This window comes from Dipodomys merriami, unplaced genomic scaffold (genome assembly GCF_024711535.1).
Source record: "Dipodomys merriami isolate MVZ:Mamm:240054 unplaced genomic scaffold, mDipMer1.0.p SCAF_3, whole genome shotgun sequence".
Lineage (NCBI taxonomy): Eukaryota > Metazoa > Chordata > Mammalia > Rodentia > Heteromyidae > Dipodomys > Dipodomys merriami.
Window position 1 is genome coordinate 798683 of NW_027204492.1, and position 24118 is coordinate 822800.

A 24118-nucleotide genomic window follows, 5' to 3' on the forward strand; every position below is an offset into this window, starting at 1 on the left:
GGACTCGGGGGTCGCCTTCCAATCCTTATCTTCCTGGGATCCAATCCCTGCGTCCCGCTTGGAGGCCGTAGAGGTGGTGGCGAGCTAGGTGCTTCCTGTCATCCCTGGAGTGGCGCGTGCAGGCGTGGGTGGGCTGGGGGCGGGGCGAGGGCGGGGCTGCGCGGGGCGTGGGCCGAGCTCCTCCTCCGCCGCCGCCGCCTGGCTCGCTGCCTGCGGGGTGGTGACCAGCGCAGTAGCGCCGCGTCCCTGCCGCCTCTGCCACCTCTGCGGCGTCCGCCTCCGCCGTCTTCCCACAGGCCTCGGGGCTCGCCTCCCAGTGCCGCCGGTTCCTGCGTGGCAGATCCCCGGCTCTGCGGCGAGATGACACTGAAGTCGAGCGAGGGCGAGGGGGGGGGCAGCATGCGCACGGCGCTCTCCGACCTTTACCTGGAGCACTTACTGCAGAAGCGCAACCGGCCCGAGGTGAGCGGGCCCTTGGGGCCCGGGGTGCGGGGCTGGGGCGCGGCCACAGGCCTGTCTCCCGCCGCTACGTTTCCCCCATCCAAGGCCCTGTTCCGAGCGGTCTCACCCGGGAGGGCCTGAGGTGGGGGTGCCCTGCTCCCCGGGTGGAGGCCTCCGCAGCCAGCCGGGTGGGGACGGAGACGCTGCTCTCCTGGGTTCTTGCTGGGACCCGACTGCGACCGGTGGAGATCCGAATTCGAATCCGGATCCGTAGCCACAGTCGCCCCTTTACGAGGAGTGGGGTGTGTGTGTGTAGGAGCGGCTGTAGTCACCACAGAGCATTACTTAAGGTCAAGTAAAAGTTCCTCATATAAGAGGCCTGCGGAAGGGAGAGATTCAAAGGAGCACAGGACGAGGACTTGGTGGTTGCTGTAGTGCTTGTGTTCACATGATCACAAGAGAAAACAACTTCTGGCTCTAAAGATTTCAGTTTGCTCACTACCTGCCCCCCCCTCACTCCCGCATTTACGTAGCTCCCTTATGCCATGGTGCCAAAGGGGTATTTACTGCTGTGTATATATGTTCATGGAGCAGCAGTCCAGGGAGTTCGGGAGGTAATGCTGGCCTCCAGATTCCAGTGAAGACACACAAATAGGTATGAATTTCTGCCCCCCAAGTGAAGGCTGGCTCTCCTGGTTAATGGGAGGAAAGGCCAGCTCCCCCAACTCCACACCCTTCATCCAAAGAGACACTTTAAGGAGATGGCAAAGCTGACATCGTGATGGGCAAGTACAGCTGTTAAAAACACTCATTAATAAGATACTTTACAGCTGATTATAGATGAAACAGCAAAATAAAGCAGAAAAGGCCTCAGGGGCAAGGTAGCTTCGAAGCAAAAACCTATTACATGTTTTGGGCGCATATATTTCTTTATATGAAGGAGGTAAAAGAAAAAATGAAGAACCACAGAAGAAAGCTCCATGTTACCAAAGTTGTGTTCTGGTTCCTAATTCAGAGGCTTGGTTTCCTCTTCCCTTCTTCTTCTGTCACTCCCCTCCACCAGCCAATTTGGGAAAATTGGTTATTTAACATGCTTTACCATATTCCACACCCAGACACCATTTCAAAAGAACACTTCACTGCTCAGGACAAAATTTCTGCATCAACAAAATGTCAGCTGATTTTGCCTTCCTCACTCGCAGTGTCTCCAGATGATTTTGTTTGTCACAACTACTGGAGTATTACTTCTCTCAACAAAGAATTACTATACCTCCAATACCTGTTCTTGATCTTCTGATTCAGTATCTTATCTAGGGGAGAACAAATGAGAAAATAACAGAACTTGGTAAAACTTTCATCTACTTAAGTCCTCCTGGCCACAGTAAAACTAGACTTTTTTTTTTTAATCTGCAAGGTATACTAAGTCTTTCCAGTTTTTTAAAAAATACAATAAAGATCCAGGAAGTGAAGGACAGAGGAAGAACACTACTGACAGACCACAAGACACACTAGGGGAATCAGCAACAGAACTTAATAATTGGAAAAATGCACTTTATTTTCTAGTACCCATTCCTTCAAAAGAAAACTTCCTCAAATGAAACAACCAGTTTGCAGCAAAAGTTCTTCATCCAGCAAAATAATAATAAGGAGCAAACTCACTGACCATGTACCCCACAAACTCAGGCAACACTTGGCTTTCAGACACAATAGAATGCAGCATTGAACAAAAATCTTTCCTGGAGTGTTCCTTGCCCATTCTTTCTAGACAGTACAAAAATCTGGTTTTCTGAGCGTGGGGTAACTGACACTGCCTCACAGCACTCTGAACCTCCTTTGGAGGAAACATCTGCAGCTGGGTTCAAAGGGCAGAGACAGTTGCTCAAAGGAAGTTGGAATCAGTAAGAGAAAACAAACTTGGTGGGGGTGGGGAGGAGGAAGGCAGTAAATAGAGCAGGGATAACTGCAGTTAGCGGTCTCATCCAAACTAATTGGCTTAACAGCAAGTAATAGGGAACTAGTGAGCATAGGAATGAATAAACAGTTGTTCAGCTTACTATGAGGCTCTTTGCCAGCTGTTTCCACATGGAGACTGAGAAGCAAGTGATTAATGACACAAGACCCGCCGTAGTCCCTGGACCCAGGTGTTCCCACTTTTTCCTGGACAGTATCCTATTCCACTTGGGGAGAGGCGAGTGCTCAAAGGAATTGGGGATTATTACTGTCCAAAATGACAACTGGGGAGACAGGAAGCCCTATGAGCCAGAATTTTTCTGGCAAATACTGTCTTAACATCATACACTAGATGTCTCTCAGGCTCTAAAGCCATCCATAAACATATCTATGTGCAAGAAGCCAAGTATGTAAAGATGTTTTTGCAATGTGCTTTATCTACACAGTGCAGTCCGTTCACATGCCTCTTTCTACTGAAGAAAAACAGGAAATCATTCCATACAGAAGAACACAAAACTACAAGATACTGTGCAGATACCTGGCTCTTTGTCCTCACATTGCCATTAAACTAGTGCTGGGACTATGTCAAATAATGTCTGTCTGTCTGTCTGTCTGTCTTTCTTTCTCTCTCTCTCTCTCCCTTCCTTCCTTCCTTCCTTCCTTCCTTCCTTCCTTCCTTTCTTTTTTTCTCTTTCTTTTTTTCTCTCTCTCTCTCTCCCTTCCTTCCTTCCTTCCTTCCTTCCTTCCTTCCTTCCTTCCTTCCTTCCTTTCTTTCTTTCTTTCTTTCTTTCTTTCTTTCTTTCTTTCTTTCTTTCTTTCTTTCTTTCTTTCTTTCTTTCTTTCTTTCTTTGTACTGGGGCTTAAACTCAGGGCCTGGGTGCTATCCGTGAGGATTTTTTTACAGAAGACTGGTATTCCACCCATTGAGCCACACCTTTCTTGTTTTTTTGTTGGTTAATTGAAAATAAAGAGTTTCACAGACTTTTCTGCCCCCAGTGGCTTTGAACCAGGATCCTCAGATCTTAATCTCCTCAGTAGCTAGAATTACAGACATGAACCACCAGCACTCAACTTAGTATTTTATTTTCTAGGTGAAGTCATATTGAATTACATTCCTATCCCCATTTTGTGATCAGTATTTGGAGGCAAATGTGGTTTAGAAACCTGTTTGAGCTTAAAGCACCTAATAATTTTCAGACTCCCAAGAGTTAAACTGCAAGCACAGTCCCAAGGCCTTGTGAGAGGTCAAGGAGAGAACACAATGTAGGGCCCACCAGGTCTAGAAATGCAGGTGAATCAATATAAATGCTTCATTAAGAGTACGGTACTGCCTGGCACTGGTGGTTTACACCTGTAATCCTACATACTCAGGAAGATGACACCTGAGAAACCTGGTTTCAAGTCATTCCAGGCAGACAAAACTGAGAGACTCTTACCAGCAAAAAGCTGGAAGTAGATGTGTGGCTTAAGTGGTACAGTGCCAATCTTGAACAAAAAAACTAAGATTTCTTTGGCGTTCAGTTCAAACCCCAGTACTATTACACATAAAATATTAGGTTCCAATAAAAATAAAATAAAAAATTCTCTCACTAATTTATTTCATGAAAGTAATAAAAATGCACATAATACATAATTTGAACTGTGTGATAAGCAGATAAACAATGAAAACAACCTCTTTGTCTATATTTTGTAGATACCCAATTTACTTCCCTAGAAGCAATTATTACTTCTTATGTCTTCTTTAAACATACTTTTCTTTCTCTGCTTTTCTTTTTGTTCCACTCCTGGGGCCTGCTCAGGGCCTAGGAAGTGTCTCTCAGCTTCGTTGCTCAAGGCTAGCTCTCTACCACTTAACCCATTCATCCACTTCTGGCTTTTTGGTGCTTACTGAGAAATAAGAGTCTCATGGAGTTTTCTGCCCAGGCTGACTTTGAACCATGATCTCAAATCTCAGCTTCCTGAGTAGCTACGATTACAGGCATGAGCTACCGGTGCCCAACTTTTAAAACATAGTTTTTATACTCATAAGCAAATGTGAATGTATTCTGTTTTTCACTGTTCAGGTGCATGCTAGCTCACTAAGGTCGCCTTGTTGTGGCAATGTTAACTGTATCATTGAATCATCTGTTCTAGTGTACCTTGGAGTTCTGTGGTGTTCTGTACTTCCAGATAATCTAAGTCAGTATTCAAATTACACCCTCAATGCCATATGACTAGGTGTCATGTGAGTCTTCTGAGGATGTCATTGCTAAACAAGACAGTTTCTCTTTCCCAGTACTTCCCTTATCTGAAATCACCCAGTAAGTAGCATTGCTTCCTAATGGCGAGTAAAGCCATTTTGTCACTGTTTCTGCTAACCTTTTAGAAAATAGGTGGCAAATTAAAATTACAATGTTATATCTTGTATAAGGCACCTCTACATTAGGCGACCTGTGTACATTTGCAGACATCACCACCAGACCACCTTGCCTCCCATTTCCTTTCCTTTTCCCTCTGGATTCATGCATCATGGGACTCAGGGACACTGCCTGGGAAAATGCCCCCACCCCTAGCCTCTTCTTCCCACCAGTAAGGTACAAGGTCCACGCCTTTCAGTTGTGCCCATTGAGGGCACCTTTCATCTTTTGTGTTCTTGAAGGCCACCTGTGAGTGTGGCTGCCACACCCACATGCCATACTGACCCTTCTACACTCCATGCTCAGCCTGCCCCTCCTCCTCTAGGTGTTGTGTTGGTGGGGTTTTTTTCTTTGTTTTTTTTGTCAGTCATAGGACTTGAACTCTGGGCCTGAGTGCTGTCCCTGAGCTCTTCAGCTCAAGGCTAGCACTCTGCCACTTGAGCCACAGCGCCACTTCTGGTTTTCTGGTGGTTTGTTGGAAATAAGAGCCTCCCAGACTTTCCTGCCCAGGCTGGCTTTAAACCTCGATCCTGAAATCTCAGCCTCCTGAGTAGCTAGGATGACAGGCCCCTGTGCCCCGCCGGTGTTGGTTTTTTTTTGGGGGGGGTCCGGTTGTGGGGCCTGAACTCTGGGCCTGGGCGCTGTCCCTCAGCTCTTCAGCTCAAGGCTAGCGCTCTACCACTTGAGCCACAGCGCCACTTCTAGCCTTTTTCTTTTTGCTTATGTGGTGCTGAGGAATGGAACCCAGGGCCTCATGCATGCAAGGCAAGTGCTCTACCACTGAGCCACCCTCCCAGCCCCATGTGTTGGTTTTGATTCAACAGTTTATACTGGAGTATTTATTGGTTAAGAGGCAAAATGTTTAATTAAGTTTTAGGACATTGAAAAATAGTCTTGCCAGGTCTAAGCCAATGGTGCCTCCAGCTGGGCACCTGTGGCTTACTCCTGTCATCCTAGCTACTCTGCAAGCTGAGATCTGAGGATAGTGGGCCAGAGACAGCCCAGGCAGGAAAGTCCTTGAGACTCATCTCCAATTAACCACTAAAAAGCCTGAAATGCTGCTGTGGCTCAAATGGTAGAATGCTAGCTGTGAGGGAAAAAAGCTCAGGGACAGCAGGTAGGCCCAGAGTTCAAAGTCCCACCACCAGCACAGGCACATGTGTGTGCACGTGTCTCATGATTATATTACTGTTTGCTACTTTTTTTAAGACTTTTTTTGCATGATTTTTTGTGCCAGTCCTGGGACTTGAACTCCGAGCCTGGTCACTGAGCTGCTTTTTGCTCAAGGCTAGCACTATTTGAGCCACAGCACCACTTCCAGCTTCTTATGAGGAATCAAACCCAGGGCTTCATGCATACTAGGCAAGCACTCTACCACTAAGCCACCTTCCCAACCCACTGTTTGCTTCTTTTGACACACATGGGAGATGGGAATAGGGTAGCATCACTTTAGTAAGGACTCCAATATGATTTCACCAGTTTACAGACATGAGGGGTGGGTTGCCATTTTCATCACTTTTATTAAGAAGTCCAAAGTTACTGAAAAGTTGTTATCCATATAGTCATGCAATCTAGATTTCATAAACAACATGCTACTTTCTTTGCTTTATTACATCTCTCTCCCAAACCACCATCTGCCAATCCACCTTTCTAGTATTTCAAGGTAAGTTACACATCTCAGAGCTCTTAACTCTTAAGAGCGTCAATATACATTTTTGGGCTAGAAATCAGTATTTGTTTATTGCTCTTTTTTATTTTGATGTAAATTATATATATATATATATATATATATATATATATATATATATATATATATATAAAGTGGAATCCAAAAATAGTAAATGTATTCTTAGATCGTTTTTCACAAATGCATAAACTTATGTGATGTAACCTCCTAGCATGATACAGAATAGCACCAGCTTCCCCCGAGTTCTCTCATGCCTCTTCGCTATCCCATGAAGGTCAACTACTGTTTCAATTTTTGTTGTTCCAAGACTAGGACTTGAACTCAGAGCCTGTGTTCTGTCCCTGAGTTTTTTTTTCACTCACAGCTGGTGCTCGCTCTACTACTTGACCCACAGTGCTCCTTCCAGTTTTCTGGTAGTTAATTGGAGATAAATAAGAGTCTCACAGACTTTCCTGTCCAAGCTGGTTTTGAACTGTTGATCCTCAGATCTCAGCCTCCTGAGTAGCTAAGATTACAGGTTTGAGCCCCTGGCACTAGGCTGTTGTTTTAATTTTTTATAATACTTATGCTAAAATTTCATATAGGGGCTGGGAATGTGGCTTTATGGTAGAGTGCTCACCTAGCATGCACAAAGCCCTGGCTTTGATTCCTTAGTACCACATATACAGAAAAAGTTGGAAGTGGCACTGTGGTTCAAGTGGTAGACTGCTAGCCTTGAGCAAAAAAAGCTCAAGGAGAGTGTCCAGGCCCTGACTACAAGCTCCAGGACTGGCAAAAAAAAATCATGTAAATTCTGTCATGTAGTATGTATTCTTTTTTCTCCTGGGCTTCTTTTACTTAACATAATGTTTTTGATAGTCATCTAAGTTGTCACATGTATTGGTAGTTGGATGCTTTTTGCTGACAAGTAGTATTTTCTTGTATGGATGGACCACAACTACAAATAAACACCTATGTTGTTTCTACTATTTGGCTATTACGAACAGAAGGCTGTTATGCATGTTCATGCACAACCTTCTGTGTGGACAAATGTTTATTTTTGTCTCGGGTGAATCCCTAGAACCACAAGATAGTATGTGTTTAACTTTATGTAACTTTGTTTTCCCTAGTACCTGTACCATTTAATATTCTCATTAGCAGTGTATAAGAATTCCACCACTATTATCATCTCTTTTTCATTTTAGCCATCCTAGTGACTTACTGTTGTTTGAATTTAATGTGCATTTCCAAGATTTTAGCGATCTTGATCAGTTTTTCCTGTGCTTATTAGCTTTTCATGTCTTGTTTGCTGTAGAGTCTGTTCAAGCCCTGTGTTTTCATTGGATTGCCCCTGCTATTGAATTGTCAGAATTTTTAGAATGTTCTATGTACAGCCCCTTGTCAGATGAATTTTCTTATGATTTTGTCTGTTTTTTTGTTTGTTTTGATTGTTTTTTTTAATTTATTTTTATTTTTATTTTGGTCTGGTCATGGGGCCTGAACTCTGGGCCTGGACGCCATCCCTCAGCTCTTGAGCTCAAGGCTAGCGCTCTACCACTTGAGCCACAGCGCCACTTCTGGCTTTTTTCTTTTTGCTTATGTGGTGCTGGGGAATCGAGCCCAAGGCCTCAGGCATGCAAGGCAAGCGCTCTACCACTGAGCCACCTTCCCAGACCCTGTTTTGATTGTTTTGAGGCAGGGTTTCACTGTGGTGCCCAGGATGGTCTCATACTCTTGGGCTCAAACAATCCTCCTACCTCAACCTCTGGATTAGCTGGGGCTACCGATATACCATGTTTGGCTTGAATATATGTGTTTTTGTTTTTGGTTTTGCTTTTTGAGTCAGGCCTCCCCAAGGTTAGCCTGTCACTGGGAAGTGTTCTTTATTTGTTGGGAATGACATTGTCATTTATAGTTGTTTCTTCTTCTGAACTTGTTGTCTGCCTCCTGTCATAAATTAATTTAGACCCTCCCTGGGGTCTTTACTGTATAAAGTGTGTGTGTGTGTGTGTGTGTGTGTGTGTGTGTGTGTGTGTGTGTGTGTACACCATACAGAAAATGATGAGGACCCAAGGTGCTTCAGGATTCAGAATTTAAAATGTTTTTTATATGCTATACAATACTCCCTGCAGGATGCCAAGGAGCACCCTATAGATCAAAGCTGTTCATGTACCTGCAGTGACCTAGTTAAAAATAGCTGTTAATTTAGATAAATAAAATCAACAAGTGACTTTACATGATTAGATAAATAAAATCAACAAGTAGCTTTACATGAATTCAAATGAGATTGAATGCCAAGCTTATGAAATGTTGGTATTTTCAAATCTTAGAGATTTTAGGTTTACAAACGATGGGGTCCCAGTGTGGCTTTGTCACCTAATCCATCCACTCCTCTGTTGTTTTAACTTGACAGGCTGTGTCGAAGCAGTTGAATGCTGTAACTGAGGACATGTACACCAATGGGTCCACAGGCTCGGGTAACGCTGCCCAGGCTAAGGGGCAGGAGTTGAGGAAAGTGCGTCTCATACAGTTTGAGAAGATCACAGAGGAGCCCATGGTAACACCATGTCATTTTATGGGTCTTTGTCCCTAATCTGCTTGGTGTAGATTGGGCTCTCCTGGTGTAGATGGAAGATAATTTCCTCAGAAATTGCCTTCAACTATTTGAAAGATATTCTTAGAAAGAGCTTAAAGCAAATCTTATTACATTGCCTTTCTTCCAGGGAATCACTCTGAAGCTGAATGAAAAACAATCCTGTACTGTGGCCAGAATTCTCCATGGTGGCATGATTCATAGACAAGGTACTCTGGATGGAGGTCCTATGTTGTATTTTTTTCCTGGATTAATCATTCACTTCTTGTTCAGTGATATGGGACATCAAGCTTATAATTCTTGAAACTGTGCCAAGAGATCTTTGTGGCTTAATTACTGACTCTTTAGAAAACTCTCATGATAAGACCCTACTATGAATTGCCCAGTGCCGCCATCGCCATCTTTACTCTGAGTTTTGTTTTTTTTTGTTTTTTTTTTCTTTTTTTTTTGGGTCCAGTCGTGGGCCTGGGCGCTGTCCCTCAACTCTTCAGCTCAAGGCTAGCGCTCTACCACTTGAGCCACAGCGCCACTTCCAGCTTTTTTCTTTTGCTTATGTGGTGCTGAGGAATCGAACCCAGGGCCTCAGGCATGCAAGGCAAGTGCTCTACCACTGAGCTATCTTCCCAGCCCTGAGTTTTCTTTTTTTTTGTCGGTCGTGGGGCTTGAACTCTGGGCTTGGGTGCTGTCCTTGTGCTCTTCAGCTCAAGGCAAGCGCTCTACCGCTTGAGCCACAGCACCACTTCTGGTTTTCTAGTGGTTTATTGGAGATAAGAGTCTCACAAACTTTCCTGCCCAAGCTGGCTTTGAACCATGATCCTCAGATCTCAGCCTCCTGAGTAGCTAGGATTACAGGCGTGAGCCACCGGCACCCGGCCTGAGTTTTCTTATATACATTTCTTATATACATTTGTGTACTGATAGTTTAGTTAATATCTGAGTCATTACTGCATGTCACCCATTGCATTAGACTTTGAACATATAACAGTGAGGTGAACAGATATCCTCTACCCTCCTGGAGCTAGCAGTTTATCTGAGAGAACAGATACTAAAGAATCAGCTATTTGGTTTCCTTAATGGTGGTCATCAATTTTCTGATGTGTCTTTTACTCATCTACTGTAGAGATTGATGAGAGGATAGAATGCAGCATGTGTAGACAGGCCTATTGGCTTATACCGTATATAGTACATGAGGAGTGCTCCAGGATACCCTAGGTTAAAAGTTCATAGGACCCCTTCTAAGCCAGTAGCTAGGCAGGGTGGCAGGCATCCCAGGTACGCAGGAGACTGAAATCAATAGGATCATGGTTCTGGGCTATTTCCTGCAAAACAGTTTGAGTTTCCATCTCAGTGGAAGAGGCTGAGAGTGGTGGTGTCCACCTGTCATTCCAGCTACAGTGGGAAATGTAAAATGGGAGGTAATAGTCCAGTCCAGGAGTGTGCCTGGTAGAAAAATGAGACCCTATCTTAAAATAAGCAGTACAGGAAGTGTGGCTCAAGTGGTAGAGTGCTAGCCTTGAGCTGTAGAGCTCAGGGAAAGTGCCCAGGCCCAGAGTTCAAGCCCCACGACAATAAATAAATTAAATAAATACAGAGCTTTAAAAAAATAAGCAGTGCAGAAAAGAAGGGAAGGGGGTGGAGATTTACCAATAGAGAAAGCATGAGGCCCTGAGTTTAAATTCCAATATAATAAACCATTAGCACTTTCCCTTTAATATTTATGTTTTCCCTGGCAATGCCATAGCTAATGTACTCTGATTAAAAACAAATAGAAACCCTGCTAATAATCTTAGCTATTCAGGACACTGAGATCTGAGGATCACAGTTCAAAGCGAACCCAGGCAGGAAAGTCAGTGAGACTTGTATTTCCAATTAACCCCCAGAAAAAGCTGGAAGTGAAGCTCTGGCTCAAGTGATAGAGTGCTAACCTTGAGTAAAAACAAACAAACACAAAAAAGCTCAAGGATAGAGCCCAGGCCCTGAGTTCAAGCCCCTGACCCAAAACAACAACAAAAAGTTACTTTTTTTCTATTCAAAGCAACATGACTAATATTAGCCACTTAGTGATCGACTTTACCATTTGAAAGCACTTTGGAGGGCTCGGAAGGTGGCTCAGTGGTAGAGTGCTTGCCTCCCCATGCATGCAGCCCTGGGTTTGATTCCTCAGCATCACATAAACAGAAAAAGCCCGAAGTGGTTCTGTGGCTCAAGTGGTAGAGGGCTAGCCTTGAGCTGAAGAGCTTAGGGACAGCGCCCAGGCCCAGAGTTCAAGCCCCATGGCTGACCAAAGAGAAGAAAGCACTTTGGAGTTTTAGCCAAACAATAAAAAAAAAGAGCTTTTGACCTTGCTGGCCAATGAGTAGAACTGACTTTGCCTTGCCCTGTTATTTTTGGTAGCATATTTGTCAGGGTCTTTTGGAGTTCCAGGAGTTGAATCAGAAAGAGGAGATAGTGTTGTATTCTCAAGTGTTTGCCTTGATACATCCTACAAGGGATTCAGAAAGATGTTCATTTTCATCTGTCCTTGTTGAGGATTTTTAATCCTCAGCATCTTATGATCTATGCTGTCTCTTCTGTACTGACATCTCTTGAGCTTTTGATGTATTTATTTTGTTGTTGTTGTTTTATGGCAGGCTCCCTTCACGTAGGAGATGAGATCCTAGAAATCAATGGCACAAATGTGTCTAATCACTCAGTAGACCAGCTACAGAAAGCAATGGTAGGTATTTTCTATGCTTGATGAAGATCATCTGTTTTGTTAGAGTCATCATTTCTTTACAAAAGTATTTCACTTTTCTGGTATCTGTGCTTATATGCAAGAGGTGACATTTCTCTGCTTTCTCTAAATCAGGGTGAACAGGGCATCAGTGTGGTGTATGGAATGACATTTGCATTGCAAGTCATGAGACCTTGGTCTTTAATGGCCACTCTGAATTCAGCTTTGTTTTATTCTGACTCAGTAACTTGAGCAGGTGAATTAACTACTCTTCATTTCCTAATCTACCAAAATGAAGACCGTAATCTCTATTCTTACATCATAGGTTGATTATGAATACAAAATGGGATGTTATAAATGAAAATTTGAGTGTGCTATTTATATTCAGTTGATATTTGTTCATCACCTATTATTATGTGTCATGTTCTGGTTCTTTTTTTTACAAGTGTATATTAATTGTAAAAAGGATATTTGATATATGCATATATTGTACTTGATCAGATTAACCTCTCTATTGTTTTGTGTTTCCCCCGTATTCCCTTCCTTCTGCTGTTCAACAGTTTTCAGTGGATTTCTCTATGATGCCACCTTCATACTCAAAGACAATATATTCCTATGTTATTCACCCTCTATCATTTTCTTGCTTTCTCTCCCTTCCCCATTGTCCCCCTAACAGTCTCACAGTTAGAGTCATGTTAGGCACACACACACACACACACACACACACACACACACACACACACACACACACACACACACACACACACACACACACACACACACACACACACACACACACACACACACACACACACACACACACACACACACACACACACACACACACACACACACACACACACACACACAGAGTCTGGATTCCACAAATGAGAGAAAATATGTGACCTTCATCCTTCTGAACCTGCCTTATTACACTTAACATAATAGTCTCCAGTTCCATTCGTTTTTCTGTAAATGAAATGATTTCATTCTCCTTTATAGCTGAATAGTACTCAGTTGTGTTTTCTTAGTTCATTCATCAGTTGTAGGGTACCTAGGTCAATTCCATAGATCAGCTATTATGAATACTGCTTCAAACATGAATGTGCAAAAGTCTCTATTGTATCTTGACTTTTACATTCCCTCCAACATACACCCAAGAGTTGTATCATAAAATCACATGGTAGTTCTATTTTAGCACTTTTTATGAGCCTCCACTCTGATTTTCGTAGTGGCTGCACTAAATTACATCCTCACTAATGGTGTAAGAGTTCCTGACCTTTGTAGTATTTGTTGTTTGTGGTCTTGATAATAGCTATTCTGACGGGGGTGGGGTGAGAATAAATCAAAATCTCAGTTTTTGTATTCGTAGCTTTTTTATGGCTGGGGTCATTTGTACTTCTTAAGAGAATTGTCAGTCTCTTTGCGAACCTTCTTGACTGTCTTATGCCACAGGAGGCTGAGTCTAATGACTGCATCAGTTGGGCTTCCATTGGGCTTCAGTAAGCTCAGTAAGAAGATAGAAATGAGCTGCCCACGGTGGTGAATGTGTACAATCACAGCTACTCAGGACCATGATTGGAAGCAGATGTTAGCCAGCTTCTCCCATCTCCGTCAATGTGGCTATGATATGCATCAGCTTAGGCAGGAGAGTAGTGGTGTGATGGCTGCCTCACCCAAAAATGCCAGACTCTACCTGAAAAAAAATAACTAAAGAAACAAAAGAGGGCTGGGATGCAACTCAAGTTGTAGAGTGCATGCCCAAGTAAAAGACCTATACCACAAAAAAAAAGACATAAAGAAAGGAGAGAGGCAGAGACAGAGTGACACACATGGATATCAGGCCATTTGTATGTATCTCCATGCAAGATCAGTCTGGTGAAGGCCAAACCCTCTTTTGTAGGTACAGCTTTAACAAAGGTGTCCTTGAAGAATCCTTAAAAAGCAGGAAATCAAGCCACACTTAGGTGGTTCACGCCTGTAATCCTAGCTACTCAGGGGGCTGTGATCTGAGGAAGGCGATTCAAAGCCAGCCGGGGCAGGAAAGTCCAGGAGACTCTTATCTCCAATTTACCTCCAGAAAACCAGAAGTGGTGCTGTGGCTCAAGTGGTAGAGCGCTAGTCTTGAGCTGAAGAGCTGAGGGATAGTGCCCAGGCCCAGAGTTCAGGCCCCCAAACCGGAAAACAAAACAAAACAGGAAATCAGTCCAGTGCCAGTGGCCTCATACCTATGTTCCTACTCAGGAGACTGAAATCTCAACATTGTGGTTTCAAGCCAGCCAGGGCAGAAAAATCCCTAAAACTCTTATGTCTAATCGACAACCATGGAGTCTGAAGTGGAGCTGTAGCTCAAGGGGTAGAGGACTAGCATTGAGCAAAAAAAGCTCAGGGACAACACCTAGGTCCTGAGTTCAAGCCCCAGGATTGGCATAAAAAGGAAGAAAAAAATCACATCATTTGTCACAACATGGTTGAAAAATAAGCCAAGCACAGGAAGATAAGCACCACATGAACTCCTTTGTATATGAAATCTAAAAAGTCAATCTCTTGGAGTGCTTCCCAGCCACTGGGGCTTCAGGGTGGATAATGGAGAGATAATGGCCAAAGGGTACAAAATTCCATCTAGACAGGAGGAATAATTTCATTAGCTCTATTGTACAACATAGTAGTGGTTGTAACAGTGAATTATATTCTTGAAAACTGCTGAGAGTCAATTTTAAGTATTCCCACTACAAAAAGCAAGTGTGTGGACGAATACATGTGTTAATTAGCTCTATGCAGTCATTCCAAATACATACACATCTCAAAACAACATATTGTATTGCTAAATACAAAATTTTGACAAATTGAAGAGAAAGGAAAAAAAATAGAAGAGAAATAGGAAATGTTCTCTACTTGGATTATGCCAAAATTACAAAATAAACTATGGAATACTTTCCATCCATCAGATGGAAAAGGAGTGTGACTGTAATTCTGGCAAAAATTTTGAATAGAAAAGATTCATTCATACACTCCTGCTGGGATTGGATTTGCTATAATTTTTTGGAAAAGTAATCTGAGGATAAAACTAGAATCAACTTGACATGGTGCTGTGTAACAGAATGAATGAGATCTTTTTTATACCAATATAAAATTTGTCCCTGAAGCAATGCCAAATATAATCAAGTAAATTAAAGTGTATATAGTATAATGACATTATGGTTAAAAACAAAAATGCATGTGTATGTCTATAGAGTGTAAATATTTGTGATGCTTCCTGTGGTGTAGAACAGGTTATGGCTACATTTGTGCCAGGGCACAGGTCAGAAACTTCTGGAAAATACATGGAGAAGGAAAAGTCATTAAGTTTTGTTTCATTATTCTTTGTATATCTTCATGTAGTTATGCTGGATTATGGACACATGATAGTAGTAAAGATGTCTGCCAGGTGGAGAAAATCTGATATTGTAGGACCCCAAATCATCCAAGTTAATTTTCCTTATAATTACATTTTTTCTTTCCTTTTTAATAGAAAGAAACCAAAGGAATGATCTCATTGAAAGTAATTCCCAGCCAACAAAGTCGTCTTCCTGCACTACAAGTATGTGGCACTGTTTGTAGAGATAAGATTATGAGTGATATGGTTCTCAGCGTACATTCTAAATATCTCAAAAATGTGTAGCTGCTTGGTTCAGGTTCTCATTATTCACGGAAACGTAAGACTTTCTAAACTAAACTAAAATATAAGAGTTCATTCTCCTCTTTGATGCGGAAGAATTGATATGAACAGAAACGGGGCATTCCAAGCCCACGTATAGCTTAGCCAGGCATCCATGGCTCACGCCTGTAATCCATGCTACCCAGGAGGCTGAGATCTGAGAATCACAGTTCAATGCCAGCCCAGGCAGAAAAGTTCCTGAGACTCTTATCTCCAATGAACCACCAGAAAACTGGAAGTGGTGGTGTGACTCAAAGTGATAAAGTGCTAGCCTTGAGCACAAAGAACTCAGGGACAGTGCCCAGGCCTGAGCCCCACAACCTACATATATACATACATACATACATACATACATACATACATACATAAATTGCACTATAAGGTATGAATTCTTTTGTATCTCATTTAGTTCATACAGCATTATGTTTATGGGAGTCATATAGGTTGCTTGTATAAATAGATGTTTCATTCTCAGTGATTTATTCTATGAATGTGGTATATTCATCTGTTCTACTGTTAAAGTATTTTGGCATTCTCAACTCTTTTGTCCTTAGGTAGCGTCCAGAACCCTCATATATGTTTCTTTTTCTACCTGAATATCTTCTTTTGTAAAATACCAGTTTTGGGTTTTGTCTTACCAATTAGTACGTCACACATTCTGGATGAGAATCCTTTGCCATGTTTATTCTCCAAATCTGTTCTCTTTTTGGCTTGTTTTATTTTATTCATGGTTTTGTTGATAACTAGAAATGTCTGTTCATTTTTGGTAATACTAAGGTTTGAATTCAAGGCTTTGCACTCAGCTTGCTTGCTTAGCTGGTGTTCTACCATTTGAGCTATGCCTCCAGACAGGCTTTTTGCTAGGTACTTTTGGAGATGGAATCTCAAATTTTTCTGCCAACACTGGCTTAGAACATTGATTTTTCCCAGATCTCAACCTCCTGAGTAGCTATGATTGCAAGTCTGAGTCATTGGCACCTGACTAGAACTTAATTGAACTCTGATCTACCACTTGTTTTTTCTTTTAGGATTAGCATTTTTGTTTGTTATTTACTTTTTTAACTACAAGGCCAAGAAGATTTTTCTCCTACGTTTTCTTCTAAACCACACCTGGAATTGATTTTTGTGTGGTGAACTGTTGAGTAAGAGGTCAAGTGTCTAATTTTTCCATATGGTTATCAGTGGGTGCAGGAGTATTTATTAAGAACAACCATCCTGTTCCTATTACATTCACCATCACCTTTGTCATAAGTCATATGTGTAGATCTGTTTTGGAACTCTGTATTCATTTCTTCTGAGCTGTTATTTATCCTGGAGGGAGGAGACATCTTCACAATATCCCAATAGAAGTGGTGAGAGCAAACGTTTTTCTCTGTTTTTCAGTCTTACAGGGAAAGTTCTTAGTCTTTCACTGTGAAAGTATTGTCCTGACTACAGGGTTTTTGTAGCATTCTTCATCAGATGAAAGTGTCAGGCCACTGGAAAAAGTAAGCAGCCAGGGAAAATGTCAGGTGAGAGGGGACAGGCTGCTGCCTAAAACTACCCTGTCCCTATCAAAAACACCATCTGAGTGAACCAGTCTTCCAGTGCACTGGCCTAAAACCACCCAAACTGGCAAAACAAGCTACATGCTACAAGTCCCTGCTCACTAAAAGTTCTGCTTTTACCCCACCTATAAAAGCTCTGCTGCAACCAAACTCAGCGTGATCTCTCTGATCCCAACCAGGGAGTTTGCCCGGAAGCAGACCCCAATGAACTTTCCTGTCAGTCTTTTTATTCCTCTCTGCGTGGTCCTTTTCTCACCTAAAACCTTACAGAAAGAAGCTCTCTTCAATTGTGGGCTTGCTGAAAATTTAAATCTTGAATGAGCTTTGATTCTTATCAAATGTTTTTTTCTACATCTAGTGAGAGAGGATCATATGATTTCCCTGCATTTTTCAGTTAATGTGGCAATTTTGCCCATCAGATAGTACTGCTTATGTTGCTGAACTAGATCCTTTTTATTGTAATTTTTGTCCCTTTTATGCATTGCTGTATTTGGTTTGTGTTTTATTTGGGGGTACTTATGTTTCTGCTAACTGAGAGACAGTGTAAGATTCATGTCCAGTTTTTATGTCATGGTTATGCTATTTATAAAATGAATCAGAAAATTCCATTATTTGATGTTGTTTATATGAGATTACTTTTATTCAAATAAGGTTTGGAATATTTACTATCAGGTGTGGGAGTACAATTTTCAGTAATGTGTTCAAACTATTTAATAGATCCCCTCTTCATTTTTCAATTTCCGGTTGTATCTTTCGGTAAATTGTGATCTTCAAGGAATTTGTTGAATGTATTGCTATGAAATTATTTCCAATATTTTCTTACTACCTTCTAAATATTTCCAAGGTCTCTATTGATAAATTGTCTTCTCTGTTTTTTAAATTTTATTGTGTTGTTGATGATGATCTTAATGCTATTTTCCCTTCCATTTCTTTTGATCCTTAGTATTTCTTCTTCCTTCATTTGGGTTGGATTTGGACCCCAAATCCCACTACTGTACACTTATTAGTATTAAATTCCAGTAAGATTTCTTCCAGGCTTTTTCTATGCATAGTTATTTTTAAATATTGAGCATACTAGTTTTCGTTTGACTATTGATATTTTCATTTACCAGGATACTAAATAATCTTCTAGAGATTGAGTTTCCTGCTCATCTAGTAACATAGTCAATACATGACAGTAGTTAACCAGTTCTCCATTCTTGGAAAATTAGGTTGTTTCCAATATTCTACTCTTACAATAACTCTGTGGTGAACATGCTTATCCACACATCATTACTAACAGCTCTGTTGAATCAGATAAATGCACAGAAGTAGAATGTGGGTCTAGTTGAAGAGTTTGGGCACATTCATATTGCTAGTCTGTTACCTAGAAAAAGTTGATCAAAGTTTCTTTCACATGTTTGTGGAAGTATTTCATCAAAGAAACATGTTCCAGACAGTAGCAGTTCTGCACTCTGAGGTAGACAGTTCAGATCTAGTAACAAAACATGTTGACCCCAAAAAGCATTTCATGCTTTGTTATTAAAGGGATCAGTTCTGACAGCTCTGCACAACAAAAGTCAATAAGCAGTTGCATGCACTTCACTAGTCCAATTTCCCACTGTTGGGTGCTTCTTCACCATTCTTCTACTTTGTCCATTCATTCTGTTTCCTTACAGCAAGTCTTTCTGTGTGCATGCTCTGATGCTGATGTTTCTCTTGGTCTGGTGCCTGCAGTTCCATTTGCCTTTTTCCCCCCAGATGTTCATGAGAGCACAGTTTGACTATGATCCCAAAAAGGACAATCTGATCCCTTGCAAAGAGGCAGGGCTGAAGTTTGTTACTGGAGACATTATCCAGATCATCAACAAGGATGACAGCAACTGGTGGCAAGGGCGAGTGGAAGGCTCCTCCAAGGAGTCTGCAGGATTGATCCCTTCCCCGGAGCTGCAGGAATGGTGAGCCATTCGTGCAGGTGGAGAGGACACACCCCTGCTACACATAATCACTTTGTTTCCGAAATGTGTTGTCAAATGTGTAGTTGCCATTTCTCAGAAACTTACCTTCTTTCTAGCCCTGGCATAATGGGTGAGGGAGGGGCCGCGAGGAGCTGATGAGCTTCGTTGGCAGGCCTTTTGTTTCAGGTAAAGGAGCCTTCAGTGGGCCTCTGTTTCTTCAAATACTTTCCTGACAGCTGTGAAGCCTGTCCAAGACGCCTGCATTCCTTTCACCACTCCATGCTATTTGAATGTCCCACAAAACAGTTGCATTTTCAGTGTGTGCCTTTGATGCATATTCCGTGCACATAGAGGAAATGAATCCTGTCTTTGAGTCAGATTGCTCACTTACTGCTAGGTTATATACCACACCACCACTGGAGGGGTAGAAAACTCCACATCCCACTGTTAACCCTCCCTCTATCTCTGCAAAATAAGCCCAATAAAGATTAAGACCTCCGGGAATATTATTCCCCATAGTAATGTTTTAGTTTGGAGCCAGTGATTATACAGTGGAAGCTTGTTTAATCAAACTATTGCTTTAGATGTAAATGTGGTATGTGTGCACATCCATGTTGTACTTTCGAGATGTGTAGGTGTGTAATGTTGGTTTGCAGTGAATACTGTTTCTTACAGCGAGATGAGTGCTAGTCCTCTTGCTGTGTGTAATGCAGGGATGGCTCCGGGACTCATCTGGGACAAAGTGAATGGAGAAAATCTGACTGAAAGGAACAGCAACAGTCTAGGATTGTTCTAGGACAGGTAAATGAACGTATAGCTTCAGCACTGAGATCCCACTGACCCTTTTGTCATTTGTTCCTGCCAGGCGAGTGGCAAGTGTTGCTCAGTCTGCTCCAGGTGAAGCCCCAAGCTGCAGTCCCTTTGGGAAGAAGAAGAAGTACAAAGACAAGTACTTGGCCAAACACAGCTCAAGTAAGCTTCTGAGCCCCTGTGCTACAGGCTCTGCACACTAGTGTATTGCTGAGGCTCTTTAACCAAAAGAAAATAGGAGATGGAGCATTATGCAGTAGGTGTGAACTACAGAAGGCAGGACATTTCTTCCGGTTTTGATCCTCATAAGATCACTAGAGAGGGGCTAGGAAGGTGGCTGGCCTTGCATGCATGAGGCCCTGGGTTCGATTCCTCAGCACCACATAAGCAGAAAAAGCTGGAAGTGGCCCTGTGGCTCAAGCGGTAGAGCACTGGCCTTGAGCTGAAGAGCTGAGGGACAGCGCCCAGGCCCAGAGTTCAGGCCCCACAACCGACCAAAAAAAAAAAAAAAAAAAAAAAAAGATCACTAGAGAGAGATCCAGCAGTGCAGGTAAAGGCAGGCCAGCGGTGTGTCCGCTGCTGCCCATCACCTCATCTCTTGGATAACCAATTTTTCCAGACTTTTTCCCATGCTCAAACTTCACTGTTTCTCAAAAACTTCAGTGTGACTTGATTGCAAGTGTGAACAATCCTAGAGAGAACTGGAGACCTAATTGTGAGTTTGCCCTTCACCCAACATAGTTGAAAATATAGCAAAGTTATCTCTTGGTACTTTTAAAGGATTAATTCTTGCACCTGTGAATCTCAAAGTCCACAGATGCTCAAGTCCCTCATATAAAATGGTATGGGATTTGCATTTGAACCTATGGACATCCCCAGTACACTTTAAGCAATCTCTACAGTGCTTATAATCTAATGAAGTGCAAAGTAATAGAAACAGTAGTTCTGTACTATGTTGCCTAGAGAATGACAAGAAAAAAGCATACATGTTCAGTACAGATGCATTGTTTTCAAATATTTTAAGTCCATGATTAGTTGACTCTGATGATGCAGAACCCATGCATGACTATATATTCAAATTATAAATGAGTTAATCTGCCAGTTACCATTTATTAAATTTTCTATTCTTTTGGGAACATTCAAGATGGAGACAAGAACATGAACAAATCATAGAACCTGAAGTCATTAGCATGTGACAAGCTTCTGCAGAAGTAGACATAGCCAAGGCGTCCATTTGGGAGGAGGGGTCAAGAGTTGAGCTGACAGACACATTTCCTTCCTGAGCAATTGAGTCACTAATGAGAGTAAAGAGGTAGTGATGGCATTGTTGGGTATGGGATAACCAAGTTACATGTCCTAGGGAGCTAGAGCTGGGAGAAGCATCTCTGTTGGGAGTAGAGAACTATCAGTTTACTGAAACTATGGAAAGGTCACTTCAGAGGAAAAGGAAGAACAGAGTCCAAGCACTTGGGAAAAATGAGAGTTCAAAGAACTGGATGATAATGTCATGTCAAAAGTTCAGATAGAAGGTATTGGGAAAATCAAATCAAAACCTAGGGGAATATGCCAATCCGTAATACAGAATTACTCTGAGCCCAATGCTGGTGGCTCACACTTATAATCCTAGCTACTGAGATCTGAGGATCACAGTTCGAAGCCAGCTTGAGCAGAAAAGTGTGTGAGACTCTTATCTCCACTTAACCAGTGAAAAGCCAGAAGTAGAGATGTGGTTTAAGTGGTACAGTGCCATCCTTGTGTGAAAAAGCTAAGGGACAGCACCCAGGCCCTGAGTTTAAGCCCCAGTACTCACACAAAAACAAAAGGTAAGAATCAGCTTACTCTAATACCCTTCTCTTCATAATTTCAGTACTGCAGGGCAAGCACTCTACCACTTGAGCTACAGCACTGGCCCCTCTTCTTAATATTTTTTAAATCAGTACTTCTTTGTGGTTGCCCTGTGTGCTAGCATATCCAGTAAATTTCAATTCAGTTGTTTCTCCCGAAGATAAAATGGTGAGAAATGGATTTGGCTCTAGCTAAGAGTCTCACAGCTTCTGCAGCGTATTTCCTATCCAGCAGTCGAGGTAATCCTTTCAAAATGTAAATGGGACTATAACAGTCCCTTACTCAAAACTCCCTTGGCCACATTAAAAATAAATTTATCCCAAAGTCCTTCCTCCCCACCATATCCCCTTAGCCTCATCTTCTCCCATATTTCCTTTCATGCTTGTTTTGGAGACAGAGGCTAACACTGTAACCCAGGCCTCAAAGTTGTGATCCTCTTGCCTCAGCCTCCAGAGTGCTAGGGTTGCAGGTGTGCACCATTCACAGCTGCTGTCTCTGCCGATTAGGTATTAGCTCCTCAACTGTGGCCAGGGCTTTCCCTAGCCAGCCCTGAACATGAACATTGCTTTGTTTTATCTTTAGTTTTTGACCAGTTGGATGTTGTCTCCTATGAAGAAGTAGTTCGGCTGCCTGCATTCAAGAGGAAGACCCTGGTGCTGATTGGTATCTTACTGCCTCACGCTGCTTTGATAGTTCAAGACTACATTATGTCCTTATATTCCCTCCTGTATCTTGTGTCTACCTCTCCCCTGCCCCTGCCAAAAAAGGCAGTGAAGAAGAAAGGGAGTGAAGGCTTTTGGGTTCTTCGTATAGGGCAGCTATAAAGAACTTTCTGGGTCCTTTAAGTATTCCATCTGAATCCACCTCACACGTGAAATTGAACACTACAAATTCTTTTTCTCTTACTATTTCAGAACTAATTCTTTTAGGTTGGGTTTGATCTTCAACTTCTTCATCCACTTGACTACCAGTAGAGCTGTGATATGCTTTAACATATTTTGTTACTATAAAGGTGTTGTACGGAAAGGTTATCTTATAAATCAGATGAGTACATTTCTTTTGGCTATGTCACCCCTTCCTTCACTTTCCCAAAGTTTTCCCCTCCTATCCCTGTCCAGAAGTAATGGAGGTCATTGTCCACAGTGTCTACTGAACAGCACGATTGCATTGTTCACTCCCTCCCTTTCTGCACCTTCTTTTTCTTCCCCCCCCCCAAATAAAAAAAGCAAAAACAAACACTACCACCACCAACCCCAAACCCATGTTTCCATTTCCTGGAATAATATGCTTTCCAGAGCTGTTATGATAGCTCAGTGAGTGTCCCAAAACAAAATGAGTTCTTGCTCCAAACCCAGATACAGAGCCTTGGTGATGCTGACTGGCTCAATTTCCCATTCTTAGATTTGAAACATTAATTGCCATGTGATCTGTATTAAGATTCTGGTGAAACTTCCAGTAAAAACACGAATTTAAATTCCATTTAATTTTGGAGAGCTTAGAAAAGCTAAGGTACTTACTTACAAAATAAACAGAAAGCTTCACTTTAGCTGTCTTCTCAGTGGAACTAAGTTATGTTTAGAGTCCTGCCCCTTAAACCTTCTACTGGCTCCAAATCTTCCAACAGCTCAAAAGTCCCGAGCTCTGCTGAGATACAGCACCAACCCATTCTCACTCGTTGACAGTTGTGTGCATGTGTGCATGCATGCATGCATGCATGTATGCATTCATTTGTGCTGGTCCTGGGGCTCCAATTCAAGAGCCTGGGTGCTCTGGGCTTTTTTGCTCAAGGCCAGTTAGCAAGCCCTCCTACCACTAGAACCACAGCTCCACTTCAGACTTGTTGCTGGTTAAATGGAGATAAGAATCTCAGACTTTCCACTTGTGGCTTCGAACCACAACCTTCATCTTAGTTTTCTCAGTAGCTAAGATCACACATGTGAGCCACTACTGCCTGCCTACATATGTGTTGACAATTTTGAGCACCAAGATGATAATCCATTTCTTATCCTCTGTCCCATCTCTGCCTTAGTCTTTTTGGGGGGAAAAAAATCACAGCTTTGTTCTCTCCTCACACAGGAGCCAGTGGGGTGGGTCGCAGCCACATTAAGAATGCCCTGCTCAGCCAGAATCCAGAGAAATTTGTGTACCCTGCCCCATGTAAGTGACTTTGGGACATTTTAGAGGGGAAGAGTTTGAAGAGCACAGCATCAGTGTTATGTGTAGAGCACAGTTAGCACCCTCTTGGTTCGAGGCCATGTCATCTTTCATTTGAGAAAAACTAAAAATTTGGCAAGATAAAAATGTGCACCCACAATTGCTTCGAATATTTTTTCATTCTCTGCTTAATTCCCATTGAGAACTATTTCATGGTCCACTGATACATTCTTAAGTTGGATATTGGGCATACTATAATTTCCTTATCTCATTATGGCTCAGTACTTAGGCTGCCTCTGATTCTCATGAAGAGTTCTAAGTCAAAGCAGTGCTTTAGGAAAGGCCAGATCATGGTGGCATTCCTAGATG

At 42.2% G+C, this 24118-nt stretch overlaps 1 protein-coding gene across 1 annotated transcript in view; it reads left to right on the top strand.

The window, feature by feature from the left end:
* Window positions 1–224: 224 nt before the first annotated feature.
* Window positions 225–24118, top strand: part of Mpp1 (MAGUK p55 scaffold protein 1) — a 28802-nt gene continuing 4908 nt past the window's right edge. Inside the window, exons 1-9 of the mRNA XM_070039451.1 lie at window positions 225–462; window positions 8867–9010; window positions 9177–9255; window positions 11677–11762; window positions 15271–15339; window positions 18744–18940; window positions 19806–19912; window positions 22178–22258; window positions 23672–23752. Of these exons, the coding sequence (XP_069895552.1) occupies window positions 361–462; window positions 8867–9010; window positions 9177–9255; window positions 11677–11762; window positions 15271–15339; window positions 18744–18940; window positions 19806–19912; window positions 22178–22258; window positions 23672–23752 (946 nt within the window). The 5' untranslated portion in view covers window positions 225–360. The remainder of the gene's footprint in view (window positions 463–8866; window positions 9011–9176; window positions 9256–11676; window positions 11763–15270; window positions 15340–18743; window positions 18941–19805; window positions 19913–22177; window positions 22259–23671; window positions 23753–24118) is intronic.